The sequence below is a fragment of the Zingiber officinale genome, chromosome 3A, assembly GCF_018446385.1.
Source record: "Zingiber officinale cultivar Zhangliang chromosome 3A, Zo_v1.1, whole genome shotgun sequence".
NCBI classification, from domain to species: domain Eukaryota; kingdom Viridiplantae; phylum Streptophyta; class Magnoliopsida; order Zingiberales; family Zingiberaceae; genus Zingiber; species Zingiber officinale.
The window spans coordinates 23,649,088-23,669,094 of NC_055990.1; the positions used below are offsets into that span (position 1 = coordinate 23,649,088).

At 35.2% G+C, this 20,007-nt stretch overlaps 1 protein-coding gene across 2 annotated transcripts; it reads right to left on the reverse strand.

The window, feature by feature from the left end:
• Window positions 1–5,691: 5,691 nt before the first annotated feature.
• LOC122051453 (U-box domain-containing protein 9-like) lies at window positions 5,692–8,248 on the reverse strand. 2 transcript variants are annotated; one of them, XM_042612601.1, is made up of 2 exons: window positions 7,769–8,248; window positions 5,692–6,937 (listed from the first exon to the last, which is right to left on the reverse strand). In XM_042612601.1, the coding sequence occupies exons 1-2, from the start codon at window positions 8,090–8,092 to the stop codon at window positions 5,864–5,866; spliced, it is 1,398 nt and encodes a 465-aa protein (XP_042468535.1). In that variant the 5' UTR covers window positions 8,093–8,248; the 3' UTR covers window positions 5,692–5,863. The 2 variants fall into 2 exon arrangements, with proteins under 2 accessions (XP_042468535.1, XP_042468534.1); XM_042612600.1 differs by having other exon boundaries at window positions 5,692–6,961; window positions 7,769–8,247.
• Window positions 8,249–20,007: the final 11,759 nt, after the last annotated feature.

Below are 20,007 nucleotides of genomic sequence, written 5' to 3' on the forward strand. Positions count from 1 at the left end.
CTATTTTGATGCAACTAGAGAATACTATCATTGTGATTTTGAATTTTAAAAAATTACGTTTTTAAAGTTGACAAAAGATGACTATATTTGTTTTAACATCTCTGTTAATCCGTCTCAGAGTTAATATAGAGAAGGTAAATCATAAGTGATTATTAATCCTTAGAATAATGATTGATATATAAGGAAGATATTTATTTCGATTATATTAAAATTTAAATTCTAGATTTTAAATTTATAGTACTTCATGTGCTAGTATAATGGTGTTATTAATATAACATCACAGTAATTGGCGGAGTATAAAATGGAAAACAATTGCTTCTTTTGATTAATCTAAAAGTTAAGTGTTTCGTTTTAGAATTTCACAATTTTAAATGTGCTTTGGTCAATTATTCTTATTTTAAAATGAGGCATTTTTAACAAATCAATTTTTTATCTCTATTTTAAAGATTATTTTATTAAATATTTTCATATAAAACTTATTAATAAGTTTAAAAATCTCATATTTGTATCAAATTAATATTATTGCATTCAGTATCTATTTATATAAATATGTATTTTTGAATTTTAAAATTTTAATCTATAAATGAATGGGAAAAAAAAAAAAATCAAAATACCACTCCAAATTAACAGAAACATCGTATTAATATATCTTTTTCTTAAAAAAAAAAAAATAAATGAGTGACTCTCTCATGATTTTATTCTAAAAGTACATCTGAATTAAGTGCGGTCATAGAAGTTAGTATACGTAGCTTTTACAATACATAGCAACTGTCAATTAATTTTTAGAATCGAGTATATATAAGCTATCGGTTAATTTCTACCATGCGTAGAAGTTATATGTTAGTTGAAATGTTCCTGATTAAATTATGTTTATTTGAAATATAATGAACGTTACGAAATTCTTATCGTTTGATTTACTTGTTGAAATATTATTTTAATTAAATTATCACTTAGAAAAGTAAAATCAAAATAATATAAAATAAATATTGTAGAAGCGGGCAATTAACTTCTATATGTTGTAGACGCTAGCAACTAGTTTGTGCACGTTGTAAAAGTTACATACTACTTTTTGTATTGTTAATCATGATCAAATAATATTTATTTGAAATATAATAACTGTTATAGAGCTCAATCATTTATTTTACTCATTGAAATCAGATTATTACTCAAATAAGTAAATTAAAATAATATAAAATCACTATTATAAATGTTAACAATTAGTTTCTAAATGATTGAAATAATGTATTGTAGAAATTAGTTGCTATCTTTTACGTGACTAAATGATTAGATAATATAAAAATATTTTGAATATATCATTTTAAATGAGACGTTCATTTGACTTTAATTATAAATGGAATATCTATTTAATGAAAATACACATGATAGATGTTCATTTAATTGTATCCTAAATAAATTTTAATTAAAAGTCATTAACACTAAAAAAACTCAAATTTATTTTAACTTTACAATGTTGCACTGCACTTACGACGGTCATGTAAATCAGTTCTTGTTTTTAAATTTAGAACCTTAATTAAAAAAATTAGAAAAGTTTTAATCAAAATTTATTAATGGACTTAAAAGACTATTTTCTAAAAAATATATATATAAATAATTTCAGGGAGCTAAAATGCTAATTTAACATAACTTATATTTTTATTATTCTTTCATTTATTTTTTTCAGCAAATTGTGTGTCACTCCCGGGAGAATAGTGTAGAATGTTTTCTTAACTCCAATAAATTAATAAATAAATTTGTTTAAATAAATGATCAAGGGTGAATCCAAAATTTTAATTTGGAAGAAAGGCGCATACTAAATGATAAAAATAATTATTATAATGAACACTCCTAAATCTTCAAAGATGCCTAATGTATATTTAAGTTGAAATATGAAAAATATGAAAGAGAAAAAAAATTTTAAATTTAGTTGTCCAAAGGATTGGAACTGAGTTGTGTTAATAAAAACATAATTAATCATTAGATCATCCCCACTCTCTCTATATATATATATATATATAAAGTGACTAAACAATATATAAATTAGTAAAATAAAAAAGCACTATATAATAATAATAATGTAATAATATTATTAAAAGTTTTAGGGAGACTATGACTAGACGATTGATTTAAGAATACTGATTTAAGATTTAATGGATTGTTCATTGTTAGCGTTTTATGATTTATTTTGATGGTATAAGAAATTTCATATAACTAAATTGATTATTTTAAAATTTATCCACATAAGTGGAATAGCCAATTTAAAAAATAAAATTATGCATTGTGGGTTGAATTTGAGCCCACGACAACACTATGGAGGATGACGTTGACAACGCCGCTGAACATCCTTGAAAAGAAACAACAATCTAACAATTAAGTTTAAAAAAAAAAAATTAAATAAGGTACCATATTTTTGTTTATTTCAGGAATGAACCAAAAGATGAAATTTTAAAAAAACACGCACCTAACTTTCATATTTAAATTTTAAATACGGCCTTTTGGTCCATTGTTCTTATTTTAAAACGAGGACTTTTTCCCCTCAAAAATGTCTTTCTGCCCCTATAAATCCTAAATCAAAGTAAAAAAACTTTTTTTTTCTTATTTAAAACTGAACTTGTCAAGGCATTATTTTTTTAAAAAATATTTTATTAAATATTTTCATATAAAACTTATTAATAAGTTTAAAAATCTCATATTTTTATCAAATTAATATTATTGCATTCAGAATCTATTTATATAAATATTTATTTTTGAATTTTAAATTTTTAATCTATAAATAAATTTTAATTAAAAGTCATTTTTAATATTAACATCAAAAAGAAACTTAAATTTATTTTAACTTTACAATGTTGCACTTATGACGGTCAAGTAAATCCATTCTTATTTTTAAATTTAGAACCTTAATAAAAAATATCATTAGAAAATTCTTAATCAAAATTTATTAATGGACTTAAAAGACTAAAATTTTTAAAAATATATAAATAAATTCAGGGGCGACAATGTTAATTTGACATAATTTATATTTTTATTATTCTCTCATATTTTTTTTTCCTTTTTTTTTCTTTTGTCTTATTTTTCTTTTCCTCTCTTAATTAGTTATAAAAAATATATCTTTTTTACTTTTATTAAACTTCTCTTATAATTTTTAATTTTTTTTATTTTTTATTGATATTTCAAATTTGAAAATAAAAACATAAATGGATTCAAGAGGACTATTAAAAGTGCAACGATACACATTTAAAATATATATGAACTTTTTAATATTGTCAATTCTTTGATCAAATCTCATCCGATACTTGAAAGGTTCAAAATTTAAATATATATATATATATATATATATATATATATATATAAATTCGAGGGTGATTAAGAATACAATAACATTAATTTAATATAAATTTAAAAATTTGAAGACCATCAATCACTTTTAATGATAGCATTTGATTTTTTTTTTTAACTTTGATCGTGATTCGGTTCAATTCAATTTAAATAAGAAAAATAATTATAATGACGGAAGGACATTTATATATAAAAAAATATACCCTTGCATAAAATCTAAGGTATAATAATGTATATTGTTATATTAAAAAATAAAAATTATAAATTCATAATAAAAATAAAAAAGAGTTTGGACTTATATAAGTTATTTACATCTCTTATGATTTTATAAATATCATTAATCATCTATAAAAAAATATTTTAAAAAAAAATTCCTTCTCTCCTCAATAAGAATCACAGGTGTAACCATTGAAATTGCTTTTAAATTACATTAATATAAATAAATTATTACAGATTTAAAAGAAATTTCTTTTTACTCTATCATTTTTCTTCTAAGTATCACAAATAGTAATATAACAAAAGATATCATTCTTTTTAATAAATTTTCATCCATAGAAAGAAAAAAACAAAGATAACCAAACGGGCAGTTGGAATTATAACTGGTCCGTTGATCCGATTACGGGTCTTGAACCGTAACTGACTCGGAGTTTGATCTTGAATCGTAGCCGCCCAGGTCAGATCTAGTATGATGTAGAACTTGAAAAATTTTGAAACCTAAGCGTCACTTGATAAATTGCCTTAAAAGAAATGGACTACTTTTGACGGCGAGGAATTTTCTTGCTTTTAAAAGAATGGAAAACTCAAAGAGCAATCGTCAGTCATTTTACCACTACCACTCATTTGAACCACTGACTCAATGGAGTCACTTCAGCGATTTCACTCCCATCGTCAAAAGAATTGCTACAGTGAATAGATGAAAAAGTGAATGATGCAGGAATCCAAGTTGAGTGGCTTATATGGAAGCCGGGAAAAAAAAAACAAACATAGATGAGGTGGTCAATGAGTAGAGATTTGCCACTTGAGATCTGGATTGAATCTTGGGACTTAGAGAACATAAATTTCTATAACTTGTATAACACATTCATTCATTTACTATGATTTATCTTTTTCTATTAATCCGAACACGCTGATAAGGCACTGACCGAGCATTCATCTTTTTGCCACTTATATGGAAGCTAGCATCATGATTAGCTAGGCATGAAAATGTAGTGGTGGTTTAGCGTATTCATAGTCCTGGATATTTTCAACGAGCTCTTTCAACATCACATCAAAAATAAAAATTTTATATACCTTTTCACTATAAAAAAAACCTTTTAATAATTTCTTTATGGATATCATATTTTTCATTATATATATTTTTATCTTTCTTTCCTATTTTACCTAATATATAATTAAATTTTTATAAAAATTAACCATTAAGAAATATTGATTTTTTTTTTCATATTTTATCTCAACAAGTTTCATATTTTATAGAATTTATAAAATTTTTAATAAAAATATTGGAAAAAATAATTTAAAAAGTTCACTTACAAAGGAGTGGCTCCGCAAATGCAGAGAGGCTCCATCATTTATGGGAGGGAGGTTCGTCCCACACGCTACGTCACTAGTAGGAGTTCCGAAAGAGCTCCCACTAGAGATGTTTTTATGCTCTGTTTATTCTAATGTGTGGACGAGATAGAGAAAAAAATTTATAGTGAAAAATTATCCACAGAGAAAGAGAAGAGAAAGGATGAAGAAATTTTTTTCTTTGCATGTCTATTTATCTTGATAGAAAAAAATGACTACATGCTATATAATTTTATAAATAAAAAAAATATATGCAACATTTTTAAAGTACATAGTATAATTTTATCACTTAAAACTGATACATATGTCATTTTATTTATATATATATATATATATATATATTATTCGTCAATGGATTATATTTCTCTTTTAATAAGGATAATTTTGACGCAAACTGTCCTTTTTAATTATATTTCTCTTTCATCTAAAATTTTTCATAAAATAGTAAATAATAATTTCTTTTTTCCGTAGAAACTTTTCTTAATTTTATTTTTAATCCTCCAAATAAGCTGGCCATTAGTCTCACCCTCATGCCGTGTCGTGCAATCCTTCAAGCAGAACCGTGATTTGTGGGTGGGGTTCAAGACAAACAGAAGGCGGATGCAAAGCGCGTGAACGCGGAGGTCGCAATCACTGAGCGGCGCCGCTGCCAAGCACCCACTGAACCATAGCTGGTGAGTGCAGTTCACCGCAACCACCGCCCATTATTCTCCATTAAAAATACTACTACTTACTAGAAATAGCAGCATAGAGGCACTAGTTTTGAAGCATATATTTTTGAATCTCGATAGCTAGTCGCAGATAAAAATCATGTTTATGCAAAAGACAGACATTATTGGGGGAAAAAAATTACCAGATCTTTTTCTACATCTCAGAAGATGTAGTCTCCATGAACTGAAGAGAAGAGATTGGGGTATTATTTACATATATATGTGCATCTTCACCTTGATGATTGATTGATTCCTCAACATGAATAATGTGTGCTGCGCAACGTCTTCTTCCATTTTTCCAGAATTCCAGCAGCCTTTCTGCGCGCCCTGGGGGTGCCGTTCTCAGCCAAATGAGAGATGCTTCCGGTCGACTTCTCCTCCTCTGCAACCTCCCGCAGCTTTGTCCGGTCATGCATGCAAATTGCGAACAGAATGGCTGCTGCATTCTCTTTGTTGTTCTGTTTGTTGCGGGTGCGATCGCTGTCCTTCACTAATCTCAGCATGGAGGTCACGCCGCCGTTCCCGGCAATCTCCTCGACCGCCTCTTGGTCTCTTGATAGCAATGCGAGGATCGCCAGTGATTCATCGACGAGTGATTGGTCTGCGATTGACTTCAGCAGAACACCCACCACCCCTTCCATCAGTGCCCCGGCCCGGTTTTCATGAGATATGCAGAGGTTGAAGATTGCGGAACCGGCGTCCTTCTTGGCACTGGGGCTGCCTTGTTCTAGCAGTTCCACCAGCGGTTTCATCGCGCCCATTTTAACAATCTTTACTTTGTTGGACTCGAGGGCAGACAAGCTGAACAATGCTGCAGCTGAATTGCTACGGGTCTCCATGTTTCCAGTCTTCAGTGCCTCAATAAGCAAAGCAACCGCTTGCGGGTTATCACCCACAATCTTCTTATTGCTTTCATGGATCGAAAGGTTAAGCATCGTCGTCACAGCATCCTCCTGCACCTGCAGGTCGCAATTCAATCCCGGGACAGAAAGAACAGACACCAAATGTGATATTGCATCTGGGTTCTCCCCCACCAATGCACGAAACGATCCATTTTGCTTGGTGAGCAGACGGAGCTCTCTAACTGCTTGCTTTTGTTCTGGAATGTTGGAGGACGATGATATCTTGTCAAGGATCCTACGAAGTGCATTCCGCTCCTTTCTAGTTATCAACCTTCCTTGCTCATGATCTTGTGGAGGGAGAGTGAGGCCATGTTCAATGCGCCATTGGGAGATCATGCTGCGTACGAGATGATTCGGGGTGAGGGTGAAGTCGGATAGAACTTGTTGAGTTTGTGGGCATGTTCTATTCCCGGAACTGAACCATTCCTGAATGAAAAGCCTGTCATAGGTCTGCAAAAGGCATCAATCGTAGTGACACAAAAATAGCAGAGCCACTAAAAATCCAACCTTCACAAACAGAAGAAGCAAATGTTTATTGCAAGCAAAGGAACAAAGCATTTGCAGCAATGCCAACGCCATTATTGTTATTCACCCAGACAAATTTCAATTACAAGGAAACGCAAATAAGATTTGCAATTATAGAGTAGGATTATTTCTACACATGAAAACCAATGCATTCTGAGCATTATAGAACCAGAACCGACTTACTTCTGCATCAAGCTTCAGAAATGTTCTTTGACACTTGGATCCATAATTCAACCCAAAAAGGATTAGAGAAAACTTTCTTTGGATAAAAGTAAAATACAGGGTAGGTAGAAATTTACCTAAAGGTTGGAAAATGATGACAGTCTAGACATGGTAAGTCTTCTTCTATTGCTTTTGCTTTCCTTTGACTGAAGTAAAATAACAAAATGAAATATAGAACTGGAAAGTAAGCAGAACCCTACGTTTTACACTTGTCAATTGATATAACCTCACAGAAATCCCATTTGAAAAACAGCGACTAACACAAAAACATACATACCATGGAGCATGGAGCATGGAGCATGGAAAAAGGATCGACCTTGGGCAAAATAATAAAAGAGAAAATAAAGACATAAATCAAATCATCTACTAGAATCTCCGTGGTCCTAAAATCCAGTAGTAATGCACAGCTTATGAAGAAAGAGGAAAGGGAATTTATGAAAGCAACATTTCTTCTGCCGTAGAACCAAAAACGATGAATTCGGTAAATCCAGACTCCAGAACCACCGATACCTGTCCGGAGACAAGGATGACGGGATCTCTCATCGTCTCGGAGGAGATCGGGCACAAAAAATGCTTCGGTACGCCCGCCGGCTCCATCTTTCCCTCCGCCTTCCTCTGGCACGCCAGAGCCTCCTTCGAACTCACGCTCCCGCGGAACCTGATGTCCTTGAGGGCGTCGAGCGCCCTGGACGCGTCCTCGTAAGATTCTAGGCTGCAATCCTCCGACTCCGAGATTTCCCTCACCAGCCTCCACAGTTCTTTCTTCAACTCCTCCGCCCTCGCCGCCGCCGACGCGGGCCCGGCCAACGACTCGACTGCCTCCGAGTTCGCCATCGGTGAATTAGGGAGGAGGAGACGCGATCGGTGAATCAGGGATCTCGGATTGTACGGTCGACGGATGCGTGGTGGCGCTCCGCTTCGACCATCTCTCTCGGGAGCGACCTGCGAGGGGAGAGTCAGGAAGTGAGACCGGAAGGCCAAGCAAACCGAAATTCATTTAATTTAATTAAAGGGTGGCTCAGTTACGATGCTCCGCCGGATACGCTCATCTAGACCTTGTCCTTCGACTAATCAATTAGGGATGTGTGGGAACAGCTTACGGATCATGCAGAACAACGAATCTGTCACGGGACATCACAAATCACTCCGACTAATTTGATCATTTTACGGTCGAGGACCCCAGAGCTAGGGCGCTAAATGAATAATTTTACCGATTGTAATTTGTTCGAATCTAGGGTGTTATATGAATGACTCTGACTGTGTAACACAGCGCATACATAGCTAGGGTTTCAGTTTTATAATTAAGTTGGATTGTGATCGCTTAATTCACAATTAAACAGCCAGTTGTGCTAATTTAATGAATGACACGCGCTCCTATGGACATTAAAAAAATAATAATTAATAGAGCTAAAATTTAAATTCGGTAAAATTAAAAGACATCTTAAATTATGTAAATCATAAAAGAATATTTTTTAAAAAAAATCGAAAGTACACGCCTAGATAGTTTTATTTCAAAACTACGTTTAATTACAACAGTTATGGTTAGATTATAATCCGTAGAAATTATTCGGCAATTACTATAATTTATAACACTTAATATAATACTATTGTAATATTGTAGTAGTTATTTGGTAGTGTTTACATATTGTAAGGTAGTTGTTATAATGATTTTTAAGTGATTTTAACTAATTTAAAATGATTTTAATGAATTTTAAATAAGTTTCACTAATTTGATAAAGAATATTTTAATATAATAGTGTTCTAATTTAAGATTTTAATGTTTAGGATTTATGATTTAGCTCTAAAGTAATTTTAACACATTTAAAATAATTTTAATAAAGTTTAAATAATTTTGATCAAATTATTAAAAGTATTTTAATATGATAATGATTTATATATAATATTTTTAATAAAAGTGAAATAATTATTTTTTTACATTATAATAACTTTTGATTATTTACTACCCGTAGTAACTACTAGTGGCTGGAGCAAGGATCCCAACTGAGTTCATTTTTTTTATGGATTAGGGGATGGTCAACAATACAATTGTAGTCAGATCGTGATCATGATTTGATCGTTATTAGTTATGATCCCCTTTAGGTGAACACCTTCTCATCTAGACTATAGTTTGGGTTGTGGCAGGTGCCCGGAGGCCACCCCCGCTCGATGCACGTTAGTTCGACCACCTGCCTATCACTAGCGGCCTCCGACCGTCCATCCCGACCCAAACTATAACTTAAATGGGAAGATGAACCTAGGAAGGGATCATAATCAATTACGACTGAATCACACCCACGATTCAACCGACCATCTCCTAGTCCACAAAAAGTAGACCAGAGGATTCGGTCTCCCAATGACCGCTACACAGTTGTATATAAATTCTTAAATTTTGAACCTTAAATTCTAAATTTTGAATATTATTATCTCAAAATAATTTTTACTTGACCAAAAATATTAACATTTTATCAGTCATTTCAATTAATCAAAATTATTTTAAAACAATTATAACTTCTACGCATTAGAATAGCTATAGAATAATTGTTACACATCATAATAGTGATCATAGCTACTTACAATGAAATTTAAAGTAAGAGCATTATAGTTATTAGTAGCGTAGCTACTACAGTAACATTAGAATTTAGGTATTTTAGGAATAAAATATTTGATGGAGTGTTTTTTTTAATTTTTTTTTTCAAAAAAGAGAAGCTCTTGTATAATTTGGGATGCTCTTTTGATTTTTTACCCATTTAAATTTTATTAAGGATGAATATTTAAGTAGGTATAAATCAGTATTAATGAGGAAGATTGTCATTCTAATATTTAAAAAATAACATATAATAGATAATTTATATAAAATTTTTAAAATGTCCTTGTAAAATGTATATCAGTACAAACAATATTGCAATTAATGTAGTTCCAGTCAAACAGATGGTATGCAATCCATCCCTCCAGCTTAGCTGATGTTTGGGCTATTAATTTTTGATCCATTTCATTTATTAAATTAATTAAATTTGATATTATGTAAAATGGGTGGTGAATAAATGCGATATGACTCCTAAATACTGGTTGTCTTTTATTTTCTTTTATTATATCCAAATGGATAATTATCCTTGCAAATAGTGATGAGCATCCAAAATCAACAGTAATTTCATATAATACTATATAATATCAAAATGATATAATTTTCTTTTTGAAAACTATCAAATGGTCGATAATTATGAATTTATCTTATTTTATTTTAAAATATTTGATTCTCTAATTAATTTATTATTAAATTAAACTAGTGAAATAGTTAAAGATTGATGGTAGAATATGGATAAATTATATTTTCAATTTATACAATAAACGAACCATCCACTTTTAAGATTAATAAAGTAAAATTTAGACATAAAAAATTATGAAATGTTATCCTTACATCTATTTGTGAATCGTGAACCTTTAGTATTATTTTTAAATCATAGTACTTAGGATTTATAATTTAAGATAAAAATTATATTTTTTAAAAAATATATAAAAAAACAATAAGTTATAACTACTAATTTAACTGCAAGAGCAATTCATACTCGTATTTAAGACTCAATAATTGCATTCTTCAAAATATTCTGATTAATTCAAATCTTTTTCGTTCCATCACATCTTTTAATTCAACGTACCATTTATAATCTGCTTTTATTAAAAAAAAAATTAAAATGAATATCGATAATTAATTCAAATACATAAAACAAATAAACAGAGCTATCTATATAATTATATTATATAAAAGGGACCAATAGAGATACCTATACGATTAAATTATGTAAATGGACATATAATTTGATTACAAATTTTATGAAAAAAGAATTGCATATTGCTTAAATGAAATGTTGATGACTAATTAAATTAAATAAAACTATTTATTACAATTAAATGGTGTCACCTGTCAATCGATGAGAAAATTATATTAAAATAATAACACTTTTAAATTTTAATATTTTAAAATTCATACAGTGTCATCTGCATGTACGTACAACAAATATCACTCTAACTAAAATATTAAGCATATCTCCAATGGAAATATTTGAAGAAAATATTTCATTAAATATCTTCCTCTCTCAAATATATCTTATTGTGAGGATATTTGAAAGGAGAATAGAAATCATTGAGTACAATCGATGATTTCATTGTGGATGGCAAGAAAGTGAGTCCCACAAATTGTAATTGAGAGATAAAAATATTTGATAGGTGGGACCTATAAATATTTGATTGAGGGAATATTTTATTGTGAGATTTGAGATATTTGATAAGTGAGATATTTAATTAATGATATGGAAGTGGACCCTATAAATATTATTTATAGAGGAAATATTTGGTGTCATCATTAATGCTCTAATAGATTTTATTCGTTATATTTAATACTTAAAAATTATTATAATTGACAAGATGATTAAAAGTATGCTAAAAGATAACAATTTTAGATTGTTATCTTTGAACAATTAAATATTATTGTCTTTCTTGAGTATTTCAATATTAGATAATTGTTTGACAACCGTTTAACATAGTTGTCTTTAATTATTTTTTATAATAATTTAAAAATTGTTGTCTTTCATTTTTTTATAATATTTTAAAATCATTATCTTTAATTATTTTTTTAATAATTAAAAATTATTATCTTTGTTAGAAAAATTATTTTCCATTTATAATATATAAGATAATAGTTAAACATAAAAAAATAACTAATCGAAAATAAAATATTTACTAGATTCAATCCGTGTGATTATATTAGGTTTAAGATCTCAAAATTAATAATACAAAGATAATATAACTATGTAAAAGAAATAAAAAATATGTTAATTAAGATTTATAAAATTAATGATACATATTTGAATTTAGTACTATCAAACCATAAATTAACTTTTTACAATGGGCAAAATGTCTTCTCCACATAAAAAGACGATATTGAAACAAAGTCAATTCATTCGTGTGTATCTCTCCCGTCCCTTCGAAAAAAAACATATATGTTAGTTAAGATTTATAAAATCTATACACAAGAAACTAAAATATACACGTTTATTATGTTTTTAAGACTGCTACACGTATGTTTAAATCACAGAAGCACGACTATTATTTCATGCATTATTAAATTTTTAAGAATAATCAAAAACATAAAATAAAGAGAAATGATATGTTGAGTAAAAAGGCACGAAACCCTCCATCCTACATGGGAAAAAAATAAAACGGCACGAAATCTTACTCACAAACGACACAAGACTCTTCTTCGCTTTTCCCGTGAAGATCTGTTTCTTCTTTCCCGTGTTGCCGCCCTTGTTTCCTAGGGTTTACCTAACCTACTGCTACGACGCAACCAACCCACTCCGCCACCATCCATTTCCGAGTGGGTTCGAGATCTCCAAGTGTTGATCTCCTTTTTGGAAGGACATAAGTGATCCCAAAGACTCCTTTCGTCTTCTCTGTCATGTCCCTTTCGCCTTCTTTATCATCCAAGTTTGGCATTCTCCTACCGCCGCCTCTGGAAGTGACGAAGTAAAAAAAACAGACGAAGTCTTATCTGCTTTCTACGGATTTATGCTGTGTTTTATAGATTTTTAGCGGATTTATGCTGTGTTTTACAAATTTGTGATTTGAGATTTTGTTATTCATGTGACTATGGTCTGATTTATGTTATTGTTTATTTATTTATAATTCTTGCAGCATATTAAGATATGTAGCTTATCATTTATCTTCTTTGTGCTCTGTATCAAAGTACCCATATCATTTCTTACTTTGTTGTTCATGTGACTATGGTCAGATTTACTGACTAGCTTACAGATTTTGTTGTTCATGTGACTAGCTTATCATGAGTGATCGCAGAGCGATCACAGAGTGATCACATTTTTTGTCTTGCGTCATAGAGCTAATTGTCCTGCATCACTTTACCAGCTGATTTATCATTTACTAATAACTATTTTGTTTGAATTTAGGTTGTAAAATTATTATGGAGCAAGAACTATTAATTGAGGGTGATTTTCAAGTGTGGGGTGATTCGTTAAGCTCAAACAGAGTTGATACTTCACAAATTGGGATGTATGTTTTCAGCTGAAGAAGTTCGTGATTTTTACAAATCCTATGTCCAAGGTCTTGGTTTTGGTATTTCAAAGCTAGGTTCCAAAAAAGGAGATGATGGTTAGCTAAAGTATTTTTCGTTCGGATGCTCTAAAAATGGTATGACTGCTCCCAGAGTGAAAAAGTCCTTTTATCCTAGACCTTGTAGCAAAACAGATTGCAAAGCAAGGATTAATATTACAATTCAGAATGATGAATTATGTATCATTACTAGTATTCAACTTGAACACAATCATGCATTAAGTCTAAGGAAGTCAAGACATTTTAGATGTAATAAAGTGTTAGATTCCCAAACTAAGTGGAAATTAGAGTTGAATGATCAAGCGGGAATAATTTTGAGTAAGAGTTTTCATTCATTTGTTGTTGAAGCTAGTGGCTATGAAAATTCTTCGTTTGATGAGAGAAAGTGTAGAAATTATGTGGCTGAAGTACGAAGATTAAGGCTTGGGAATGGTGATGCAGAAGCCTTGAATAATTACTTTTGTCGTATGCAAAGTATAAATTCAAATTTCTTTTATGTGATTGACGTAGATGAAGATTCTCGCATAAGAAATATATTTTGGACTAATGCAAGATCTAGGGTTGCATATGATTCTTTTTCTGATGTCATTACATTTGATACTACATATCTTACAAATAGTTATGATATGTCATTTGCTCCGTTTGTTGGAGTAAATCATCATGGTGAATCTATATTACTTGGATGTGGTTTGATATATAAAGAAGATTCCGAAACTTCCATTTGGTTATTTAAATCATGGTTGACATGCATGAGAGGACGAGTTCCACGAGCTACTATTACGAATCAATGCAAAGCCATGGAAATTGCAATTCTTAAGGTATTTCCGGACTCGTATTATCATTTATGCCTTTGACATATTATGAAAAACTTCCAGCCAAGTTTAGTAGTCATGCCAACTATAAGTTGATAAAGACAAATTTGAAAAATATTGTTTACAATTCTATGACATCTAAAGAATGTGATAGCAACTGGAAAAAGATGAAAAAACTTCCAGTCAAGTTTAGTAGTCATGCCAACTATAAGTTGATAAAGAGAAATTTGAAAAATATTGTTTACAATTATATGGCGTCTAAAGAATGTGATAGCAACTGGAAAAAAATTGATCGAAGAATTTAACTTGGAGAAAAATAATTGGCTGAATTCTTTATATGAAATTCGTCATAAGTAGATGCTTGTATATGCGAAAGATAAATTTTGGACAGGTATGTCGACAAGTCAAAGAAGTAAAAGTATGAATGCATTTTTTTAATGATTATGTTCATTCGAAAATAACTTTGAAGTAGTTTATTGAATAATATGATAATGCTTTGAAAAGCAAAATTGAAAAGGAAGATAAATATGATTTTACATCTTTGCAATTAATGTAGTTCTAGTCAAACAGATTGTATGCAATCCATCCCTCCAGCTTAGCTGATGTTTGGGCTATTAATTTTTGATCCATTTCATTTATTAAATTAATTAAATTTGATATTATGTAAAATGGGTGGTGAATAAATGCGATATGACTCCTAAATACTGGTTGTCTTTTATTTTTTTATTATATCCAAATCGATAATTTATCAAAGGAAGTACGTAGAGATCTAAATTTATCAAAAGACATATATTATTTTGATATTTATCAAAGAACATATTTTTTTAAGTACATTTCATATTTTACCCTCATGACAATTTGATTTTTTTTTATGATTTTTCTTTTCTCCAGTGTATTTCTCTCTCAACTCATTTTTGTATCGACATGGAGAACATATGAATAACATTAGTCAATTTTTTAATAACATTTTAATACATTTGAAGAAGCAAAAATAAACAATGAATAGCATATTTGAACTCCTTGAAATTTCAGAAATCCACTGGAACTAAAATGGGTGTAATCGGAGCTCTCTAGGTCGATCAGTGGGTTTCGGTCAAAACTCATTGATGTACCTAAAGAGCTTCGATTGCACCTATTTCAGTTTCTATAGATTTCTAAAATTACAAGGAGTTCAAATATAGTGTTCATTATTTATTTTGAATTTTCATAGATGTTAACATGCAAAATGAAAGATTCATCAAAAACGTCCACGTTGGGCCTGGTATGGAATGATATCAGGCCAACGTTGGGCTTGATATGATTCCATATCAGGCCCAAGTTTTTTTCCGATTCTTTGATTTTATATATTAATATCTATTAAAAGTCGAAATAAATAATGGATGTCATATTTGAACTCCTTGCAACATCAGAAATCCATAGGAACTGAAATGGGTACTGATCCTGTCCGAAAGCTGAATCAACGGACGCTGGGCACGTGACGCTCTCCAAGCGGCTGACGTAGATCTGCTGACTGTCCGCCCGGTCCTCCAGTGAACCTGCACAAAAGTCGGGTCGGGAAGGGGTTCCCAGCGACGACCCTCCGACGCTCAAGTCAGGCAAGCTAACAATGAAGAAGTGGCTCCCAAAGTTGTAGACTGCGTACCTCCGACGAAGGATGAGGGCCTTTATATAGGGCTGGGGAGAAGCGGGTGCACACATACCGAGGTGTACACGTGTCCTCAACCCATACCCCAGTAAGGGCATGTTAGTGAGCTTACCTAACCCCATACTGCTACAGTCCAAGCATGTCTTCGATGGGACAGTGGAACCCCCTGTCGTAAGATTTGGAGTATGGCCTAAACGTGGAACATACCCGCTGTCAGAAAAAGATGTCCCTTGTCTTTTTCCCCTTTGCTTCCGGTCGGGCGTCCAGCCGGCCTGCGCTCCGAGCGTCCGGCCGGCTAGCCTCTGCCTCACGTCCGGCCGGGCACATATAGTGGTCTACTTGGAAGATTCTCGGTGATGTGCTTTGTGGAGACTGTTAGCAGTATGCTACCTCATGTTTCGGCCAAGCGTGCCTTCCGCTCGGCCCTAAGAACCTGTATCATGAGCGCCGGGGCCCAACTTCCTGCTGGGGCGCCTTCAGTTAGAACCCGGTCAGCCGGCCGGGCGTTCAACCAACCCATATCCGGTCGCCCACCCGGCCATTTGACTTCCACGTGGCGTTGACTCCCCAGAATGGAGGTCCCCTGTTCTTACCGCCGGATCACTTGCCTCCCCTTCAAGTCTAGTCGAAGGAGGCGATTAGTCCGACTGACTGGACTGCGAGTCTAGCCGGGCGGCGCCTGTGTGGCGTTATCCTCCGCTCGGCTTTCCACAGGGATGGCCTTGAGGTTAGTCAACAGCCACATTCCTTGAACCTCCTCGTAATCTGCGCCAATCTTCAACATTAAGGCTGAACATGCGCTCATTAAATACTTTGAATGGATGAATGCCACGTGGCGCACTGTAGTCATCGTACAGCGGCGACGGCGTAGGGCTTTGATGGGATCGAAGCGGTTCGAAATGGACGGTGCGATGCACGCTTTGATTCCCATGACCTGGATCCAACGGTGGAGGCCGCCCGACCTCCACCCTATAAAATCTTCATTCTCCCCTATCCCCCTCATTTGCTTTCGCGACCTCTACCTTCGTACCTGGTATTTCGGTGCTCCGGCGATTCCATTCCTGCTCTCCGGCGCCTCTTCCTTGATCCTTTTCCTCGCAGTAAGGCTCTATATCTTTTCTTTCTTATTTCCGGTGTTTCCTCCGCATTTCTTTCCCCAGTTTCAATCCTCGGGGCCTTTTTTCGCTTGCTGTCGCCTTTCTTCTACCTTTCCGCCTTTTTTATTCCTTCCGCTCGGATCATGGCTAGTTCTTCTCATCCTGAAGACCAGTCGCTCGACCCATGGTACACCACCATGCAGTCCCGATTCGACCAGCGTGATTTTGATATTCTGACCGATAATTTTGAAATCCCCAATGATTTTGAACTTCTTTTGGCCGGTCCCTCCGCTCGGCCGCACAGGCCACCGCGCGGAGCCTTCTGTGTCTTCCGCGACCAGTTTACCGCTGGTCTGTGTTTCCCTGTACATCCTTTCATTATCGATGTTTGTAACTTTTTTGGTGTTCCGCTCGGCAGTCTAGTACCCAACACTTTTCGCCTTCTCTGCGGGGTTGTTGTTTTGTTCAAAATCCACAACATCCCCCTCCGACCGGACGACTTTTTTTATTTCTATTACCCCAAGCAATCCGAGCCGGGCACCTTCATGTTTCAAGATCGGCCCGGCTTAGTCTTCTTTAACAAACTGCCTTCTTCCAATAAACATTAGAAGGAGTATTTTTTCTATATCCGTATGCCCGACAGGCCAATTTCCGGACCAAGTGACAGGTCGACCTACCCCCCACTCCTGAGCTGAAGAAATTCAAGACCCGACCGGACTACCTCCATGCTGCAAACATGCTAGCCGGTCTATGACTCGACATCAATAAGCTTCTTCACGAAGGAGTGATGTACATCTTCGGTCTGAGTCCCATACGGACTCCTCTTCCGACCGACTTCGGTAAGAATTTTACTTGGGCGTTTGCTTTGATTGCTAACTTATTTTTCTCCTTTCCTTTGCAGCGGACATCGTCATGGAGTCGGTAATGGCCGGCATTCTGAAGAGAAAGGCGGCGGCGCTCGAAGTCGCGGCGGCCAGGGAGATGGAGGCGCTCGGTATCTAGCCAGTCGGCTCACATGAAGAAGAGAGCGGGACACATGCCGGGGAGTCGGCCGCTCAGGCTTCTCTCCCGGAGCCTGCGGTTGGAGCAACCATCAGCCAAGAACCTTCCGCTCGGGGTGACGACTTAGCTCCGGAAGAAGAGCAGCCTCTCCCCAAAAGGCGCCGAGTGGAGACTCCAGTCCATTCGGCCACGTCTGCTGTTCAACCTTCCGCCCGAGCCACTGCAAGTGCAAGCGGAAAAGCTCCGGAGGTCGAAACCGTTTCGTCCGATCAGACTCCTTCGGAATGGGACGACCCGGTGGCCCCTATTGAGGCTGTTCCAGTCAGCACCCTTCCGCCCGCTCGTCAACCAGTCAAGCGCTCAACCATTCATTCTCAGTTTTCGGTGCCGGGTTCGGATCCTCTTCCGACCGCCGGTCGGACGACCCCCGACTATGGCCGCACTGTACGAGTCTCTCCTCATCTCCCGACTGAAGAGCTGCTGCCAGAGGTCGATCGTCCAAACGTGCCCGAGCACACTATCACCTTGAAGGGGACCCTAGCCGAGATGTGGGCTGACGCTTGGGCGCGCGCCGCGCTGATCCCCCTTCGAAATTTGGCCAATAGCCATATGCAGGAGGCCACGGGGGTAAGTTTGTTTTCTTCAGTGTTTGGTATGCATTATCTTCGCTCGACCACTAACAATTTCTAATTCTCTCGCCAGAGATGGGTGGAAGAGATAGCTGTCTCCAACCGCCTGGCGATGGTGGACGAGGAATTGAGACAACTAAAGGCGGTTAGCGGTCCGCCCGGCTCTCAAGGCCCCTTGTATGCCGAGCTGCAAAAGGAGCTGAAGAGAGCTCAAGATTTGTTGGCGGCCGAGCAAAAAAAGACGGCCGATTAGGCCCACGCCCTGGCCGAGTCTGAGCGACAAGTCAAGTCGCTCGACACAAAAATAACCTTGGCCACCACTCGAAAAAACACGGCCATCTCCGATCTGGAGAAAAAGAACCTGGAGGCTCGGGGCCTGGAGCTGAAGGTAAAAGAGCTGATGGAGCAGCTCGACAGAGAAAAGGCAGGCCGCTCGACAGACGCGGAGAAACTTCAGAATCTGCAGGATTCCCTTACTACCTCCCAGGCGGCTCTCCAAAAATATCAAGAGGCCGAGCCGAGTCGGGTCACTGCCCTAAGACAAAGCTATATCCGCTCGCCTGAATTCTCTGAAAAAATCTGCGAGCGGATGTACACAGCCTTCGACTTGGCTATGACCGCCACCACCACTTATCTGAAGTCTAAGGGTCTTCTTCCGGAGTCCACTACTATTCCGGCCGACGATCAAGTGGCACTCCTGGACAATATCCCCAAGGATCTTTATGACTACATTGAGTAGACGTCTTTATGTGTAATTAGGCCACTAGGCCAAAAATGATCTTTTTTTTGTACTTAGGTCGCTCGGCCTAAAGTTTTAATTTTAACGCAACATTTCCCTTTCGCATACTTTGTCCTTTTGCTAGTTAATGTGTGTTGTCCGCTCGCCCGTTATCACATCTCTAGTATTCGAAATGTGTTTTTCAAGTATTTGGCGTTGCCCTTCCGCTCGGCTAAATATGTAATATTTCCAATATGCAACATTTCGCTTTGATAGCAGAGATCGCTCGCTAGACACCGATGAAATACCTTTGGGTACTGGGCCGAGCGAAATGTAGAGACGATCGAACGATATTGTCGGTGAGTTTCTTGGACAATTGCATCCTTTTTATTGGCCTCATCCACTCGGATGATTTATAGACGCCGGCTCGTCTCTCGATATTTAACGTCGGAGCTCGACGGTCTTCCGCTCGGATGATTTATAGACGCCGGCTCGTCTCTCGATATTTAACGTCGGATCTCGACGGTCTTCTGCTCGGATGATTTATAGACGTCGGCTCGTCTCTCGATATTTAACGTCGGAGCTCGACGGTCTTTCGCTCGGATTATTTATAGACGCCGGCTCGTCTCTCGATATTTAACGTCGGAGCTCGACGGTCTTCCGCTCGGATGATTTATAGACGCCGGCTCGTCTCTCGATATTTAACGTCGGAGCTCGACGATCTTC